This window comes from Gobio gobio, assembly GCF_949357685.1.
Source record: "Gobio gobio genome assembly, chromosome: 2".
NCBI lineage: Eukaryota > Metazoa > Chordata > Actinopteri > Cypriniformes > Gobionidae > Gobio > Gobio gobio.
Genome location: NC_137098.1, coordinates 38,968,595 through 38,975,042, shown reverse-complemented (window position 1 = coordinate 38,975,042; position 6,448 = coordinate 38,968,595). Strand labels below are relative to the sequence as shown.

At 36.9% G+C, this 6,448-nt stretch overlaps 1 protein-coding gene across 1 annotated transcript in view; it reads right to left on the bottom strand.

Annotated features, from left to right (window-relative positions):
• Window positions 1–213: 213 nt before the first annotated feature.
• Window positions 214–6,448, bottom strand: part of plxdc2b (plexin domain containing 2b) — a 61,851-nt gene continuing 55,616 nt past the window's right edge. The window contains exons 13-14 of the mRNA XM_079846199.1: window positions 3,780–3,940; window positions 214–2,308 (exon numbers count right to left, since the gene is read on the bottom strand). Coding sequence (XP_079702325.1) covers window positions 2,189–2,308; window positions 3,780–3,940 — 281 coding nt within the window. The 3' untranslated portion in view covers window positions 214–2,188. The remainder of the gene's footprint in view (window positions 2,309–3,779; window positions 3,941–6,448) is intronic.

Sequence of the window (6,448 nt, the reverse complement as noted above, 5' to 3'; positions counted from 1 at the left end):
TAAATTATTTTAATATTGGTAATAATAGGTGATTTTTTTTAATTATTATTTTTTTTAATAGTCTCAGTTCTTTCTTTTGATGTATTGCATGTTCCTATATTTATAAAACAAAATATTCTGGGGGCCATGAATTTTCAGTGGGTGACAACTTTAAAAATAGATTTGAAACAGAATCAGGAATGGAGAGTAGGCTAAATCATTTGACGACCAGATGCATGAGGCTAAGTTGTCAGTTTAAACAACTTTATTATTTAATCAAATTTTTATTATGTAATCAAATTGACAGTAGTAACACAAGAGTACACAGATTACAGCATTGTGTATTTCACTGTCTCTCAATGTGTGGCACAACATGACGATTATGATTATCAAAAATGCAGGTCACTAAAATGTTTGTTTCCTCAAATTCTGATAGCAGACATCACTGCTGAACAGAAAACTGATCTCATTCAACAAACATTTTGTTTGAGATTATTTTACAAAATAAACATCCACTACAGACCTCACATTTAGTGTGCACTCATATACATTCAGATGCAATGTCTCTCTCTCTCTCTCTCTCTCTCTCACACACACACACACACACACACACACACGCACGCGTTAAATTTGCTGAAAATAATCAGGTCTTCCAGTGAAGAAAGTTGATAAAAATAGAATTTAGACCTTGATTTTTGGTGAGCCACCCTGTTATGAGGATAAAAAAAGAGACAAATATATATATCCCTTGCATGCATTATTAAAAACGCCTAACAGACATAAAAAAGAAGATAAACTTTCAGGAACTGTCCCAATGCATAGATTTGCTGAAAATGAAATAATCAAACAGAAGACAAAAATCTCTACTACTGTCCATCTCAACAAGTTGTGCAGTATTAGGGAAATATTTTCCAATTGTTTTCTTTATATTCGGTTTGTGTAATGACAGTTCTTTGGTCACAATACTCTAAATGTCTTTAGGATACATTTTTAAAGGAGAAGGTAATATAATGTGCCACAATTAATTCAGTTTTATAAGGATAAACATTGTAAACCTTCAAAAGCAAAATCCCCATTATTACTGAACACAATGGAAAAGATTTAGAACATACTGAACGTTCATAATACAAGGTTGTAATGTGTTGTGAGTAATAAATCACATTCTTGACGTCAAAATGAATTCATTATTGCAGTTCTCAACTCCACTGCTCCTAATCTTTGAGATGATCTTGACAGCAGTACGAGAGCTCTATATCAAATATTATATAACAACATAACAAATGTCTCTGTCGAGCTAAGGACTGACAGCTGTCAGTAGATACCTCCTCCTGTCTTGCCTTTCAATTGCAAATCGGTCCAAATCCTCGATTTCAACTATGATGTGTGTAAGGGACAATTGTGTACCGGGATATTATGACAAAAACAACAACAAAATCAAAACAAAGATGCACACGCACGCAATCTCACAAGCGCCAGTCTTGTAAATATGCATTAGTAACATAAGTCGAGGAAAAATTAAACTTAAGCAATATATGTGCGTTAAGTGGATATGTGCAAAATGTCCTAAATGGTTGGAATATGGATGAAAAATGTTAATCAATACTGTTGACACATTTGTTCACAGAACATTTTCTAATTGTATCCAAACAAGAGGAAGAGACACAGTATCTATAACTGAAGTCATCCAACGTATTCCAAAAATTCAGTTCAAATCAATGAGATAAAATCATAAGTGAATATGCCAAAAAACAAACCTAAAAACCCTACAAAACCCATTTGAAGATATATAAAGGTCTGTATAATGAATGTGCCGTTCCGAAACTATCATGACAAGAAAGAGCTCTGAGAGGCACATCAAATCAGAAAATCAAACGTAACTGCCTTCAGTTCAATGGCGATTTCGAGGGTGAAAGGTCAAAGCCTCATCCAGTACATTCAAGGTTTCCAGAGCTGCTCCCCACGTCGTGACAGGAACCGAGCAGAAGCTTCCTCTGAATATAGATTGTTTTGTTTCAGGTGTTAAAAGCTGGATCCAAGCATTTGTTTTGTGGATGCCTCTTCCATTCAAACACCACACCCTCACTGTTTTCAGTTTCCTCAGTGTTCACAGGGGTTGGTGGAGCTTTATGATTTGAGATGTGTGGATTTGTAGCTAGACATCAAGAAAGTTGCTGGGCTGTGTGTGACTTAAGAAGTCAAAGGTCAAATCTCAGCACTGCTCTGATTCAATAAAGCCTTCTTTTTCTTGACCTATAGGCTCTACCTCTGCGTATGCTGGATGACCAGAACCTCGGCGAAATTTCATCGCTGGCCATCGGCTGGGACGTCTCTGTAAATGTAGGAATTTTGATATTGATAAAATATATATCTTTAAATGCACTCCCCATCAAAGTCAATAAATACATATTCTACTAGATAGTTCTCCTTGTATTAACATTTGCATAATTTTTTTTAAGCCAACAAACATTCCTGACTTTACAGTTTGCAGTTATTAAATCTCTGCATGCCTTTTTGCCTTAAAGGGATTGTTCACCCAAAAATGAAAATTAGCCCATAATTTACTCACCCTCAAGTCATCCTAGGTGTATATGACATTCTTCTGTCAGACAAATAAAATCTGAGTTATATTACAAAAGTCCAGGCTAATCCAAGCATTAGAATTGGATTCATAGTTGCTCTGTTTTTGAAGTTCATAAAAAGTGCATCTGCCCATCAAATAACGTGCTCCACGCGGCTCCGGGGTGTTAATAAAGGCTTTCTGAAGCAAATCGATGCGTTTGTGTAAGAAAAATATCCATATTTAAAACTTTATCAAGTAAACTTTCGGCCGACCGCCTTCCTTCCGCCTTCAAAATTGTTGAAAGTTCCCCTGCCGATCGAAAGACTAACGCGACCAGGTCCGCTCGTCATGAATTCACGTACGCATCTTGAGTTTCACTTTCAACATTCAACAATTTTCCACGGAAGGCGGTCGGCCGAAAGTTTACTTGATAAAGTTTTAAATATGGATATTTTTCTTACACAAACGCGTTGATTTGCTTCAGAAGGCCTTTATTAACATCCCGGAGCCGCATGGAGCATGTTATTTGACGGACAGATGCACTTTTTATGGACTTCAAAAACAGAGCAACTATGAATCAAATTCTAATGCTTGGATTAGCCTGGACTTTTGTAATATAACTCCAATCTTATTCGTCTGAAAGAAGAATGTCATATACACCTTGGATGACTTGAGGGTGAGTAAATTATGGGCTAATTTTCATTTTTGGGTGAACTATCCCTTTAATATGCCACACAAAATGGTACAAAAAACACAAAATGCTGTCATCATTTGCTCACCCTCATGTCATTCCAGACCTCTGCAGACTTTCTTGCCTTTGCAGAGCAAACAATACATTTTTAACTATAATGAATGAGGACTGAAGCTTTCAAAAGTGCAAAAGTACCATAAAAGTGTTCCTTCCTGTTGAAAAGATCCAGCATTGCTGGTCACCATCATAAGGTATGTTTTGGTTCCTGGTTAGACCAGCACTTTACCAGCTCTAACCAGCCTGGACCAACATGCTAGTTTATGCTGGATTTTTCAGCAGGGTTTTTAGTGAGTAAGTTGATTCGATTCACAGAAATACTGTGAAGAGCTTGAAAGCTTTGGTAACAATTGATTGTAAGTGCATGGAAAATAAAGACCAGCACACTTTACAAATTCACCTTTTGTGTTCCACGGAAGAAAGGAAGCTAGACATTTTTCCATTTCTTTTTTAGGTGAACTATTTCTTTAACTAAAACCTACACACTCTCACCTCAATGAAGAAGAGTCCCGCAGCAGAGCTCGGGTGGTGGTATACATAAACTGTCACCAGGACGACGGCCACCATCACGAGCAGAAGCAGGAGCATCCCAAGAATCAGCCCCATGTGCATAGGGTGAGTGCTGTTCTCTGCGGTGCTTTTTGCTGCAGCAGCTGAAACACACATTATACTGTATTTAACACTGATGCATTCCAGTTCACTCATACTGTCAGAACGAATCAGTCTGTCTTTGTACACACACAACTGCTTGTAATATTCTCAGTGAGAATGAATCAAGAGTGCAGGCTCTTTTTTCCCCTCAACAATCTCTTCCTCAAAAACCAGTAAAAGGTTGAATCTTGTAGTTCTTCTTTTGAACAGAAGAGAGCACTGTCTCCCACAACTAATTTATGCTTGTTTGCGTCTTTGGGTTTCTGTGGCTTGTGTTTCTGTCCAACATGCAGATAAAAAGATTAATGATGGAAGAGAGACAAAGTCGTAAATCTTAATTTTGTATTTTGGACATTTTCAACCGGCCCCAGTGAGAAAGATTTACTGTGGTCTGCAGTTCTTGTGTTTTTGCACTACAGCCAGGCCCCTATAAAAACCTGCTGAGCAGACTCTGTGTCTTTGAGACAACCAAATGGTTAGGAAAACCTCATTCTTTTTCTTACACTGTCGATTATAAATGTACAGATGTCAGTTGGATCTGCTTTATCTAAATGTAAATCATATAAACTGTATATCTATGTAGTGAGATCTAAATTAACTTATTTTATTCAAATATCAAATACTCAATACAAGCAGATTAACCTGACTACATTAGGTTACATGAAACCTACAAAAGAAGATATTTTGATGAATTTTTCAACAGTTTTTTTGTCCATTTCGGACCTAAAAAATATTTCCAACTCCACTTTATCTTTCATTTAATATATCTGTGGCTCCATGATCAGTGAAAACATCTCTGCACATACTGTATCTTGACTAAGTGTCATTGCTCTTCTTTTTGTCAATAACTTTATGCTACATTGTTATATTTCAATGTATTTTTTCATTGCTGCTCCTGGAAATGTATATGTAATGCTTTGGCTCTGTATCTGTTATGTCAATATGTGAACTCATTTCCTTAGGTCCAGAAATGTCTGATAAATGAGCGACTGAAAAAGTAAAAAGTATATAATTTTTCTCTATCAAAAAAAGAGGCAAATATAAAGTGTATTATACAGTTCTTTAAGCCAAAAGGCACCAGAATGATTGACAGACCTTACAGGGAAGAACTAATAATGAGGCAAGGTTTCTGTTGTTATTCATTACAGCCAAAAGTGCCCATGCCCACTTAGGCATAGGAAGTAATTTATTTTCGATAAGAGGGGGACTGAAGCTTGGCAGCTAAAAACAGCCTGGCTTGATGACTGTCATACTGAAACAAAATACAGAAAACTGTGACACTTGTGGGTCCCTCAAATGTTTTGTCACTCATGAGTCATCACTCTTTACCTTCAAATAGCATTTTAGACTTCAGTGGATCTGAATCATATCGAGACATTTTCCTTTAGTGCCGGCAGTGCTAATGGAGACATTTTGTTGAAATCAGTTTTAAAATCAAAGCCTTGGCTCGACTAGTGTAATTGGCACAGATCCCAAGCTCCAAATCTCCCCCTAAGAAAATATTCCAGATTCACCTTCATTTCAGTGTAAGGAGATGGTAAGATTAGCACCCCTCCAGTCACAAAAGGACACAATTTCAAGAGGTCTTTTCTTAAAGGGTTAGTTCACCCAAAAATGAAAATTCTGTCATTAATTACTTACCCTCATGTCGTTCGACACCCGTAAGACCTCCGTTCATCTTCGGAACACAAATGAAGATATTTTAGCTGAAATCCGATGGCTCGGAAAGGCCTCCATTGGCACAATGCACTTTACACTCTCAAGACCTATAAAAGGTTCTAAAGACGTCATTACAATCCATCTCACTACAGTGCAGGTTCTACAATAACTTTATAAAGCGGCGAGAATAGTTTTTGTGCGCAAAAAAAACCTAAATAACGACTTATAAAGTGATGACCGATTTCAAAATAATGCATCATGAAGCTTCGAAGCGTTATGAATCAGTGAGTCGATTCAGCGGTTTGGATCGCCAAAGTCACGTATTTCAGCAGTTTGACACGCGATCCGAATCATGATTCGACTCGTTGATTCATAACGCTTCGAAGCTTCATGATGCATTATTTTGAAATCGGTCATCACTATATAAGTCGTTATTTAGGGTTTTTTTGCGCACAGAAACTATTCTCGCCGCTTTATAAAGTTATTGTAGAACCTGCACTGTAGTGAGATGGATTGTAATGACGTCTTTAGTACTTTAGAAAAGTGCATTGTGCCAATGGAGGCCTTTCCGAGCCATCGGATTTCAGCTAAAATATCTTCATTTGTGTTCCGAAGATGAACGGAGGTCTTACGGGTGTCGAACGACATGAGGGTAAGTAATTAATGACAGAATTTTCATTTTTGGGTGAACTAACCCTTTAAGATATTCCCAAGAGACTGCTGTTCTTGAGAGACAAGTGGGATTTTTAGCATGAAGATTTTATTATATAATTATATTATATTTTTTTTGCATGAAGGTGAATGTTATTTTAATTCTATACATTAACAACTGACTGTAGTAGCAGAAGTGC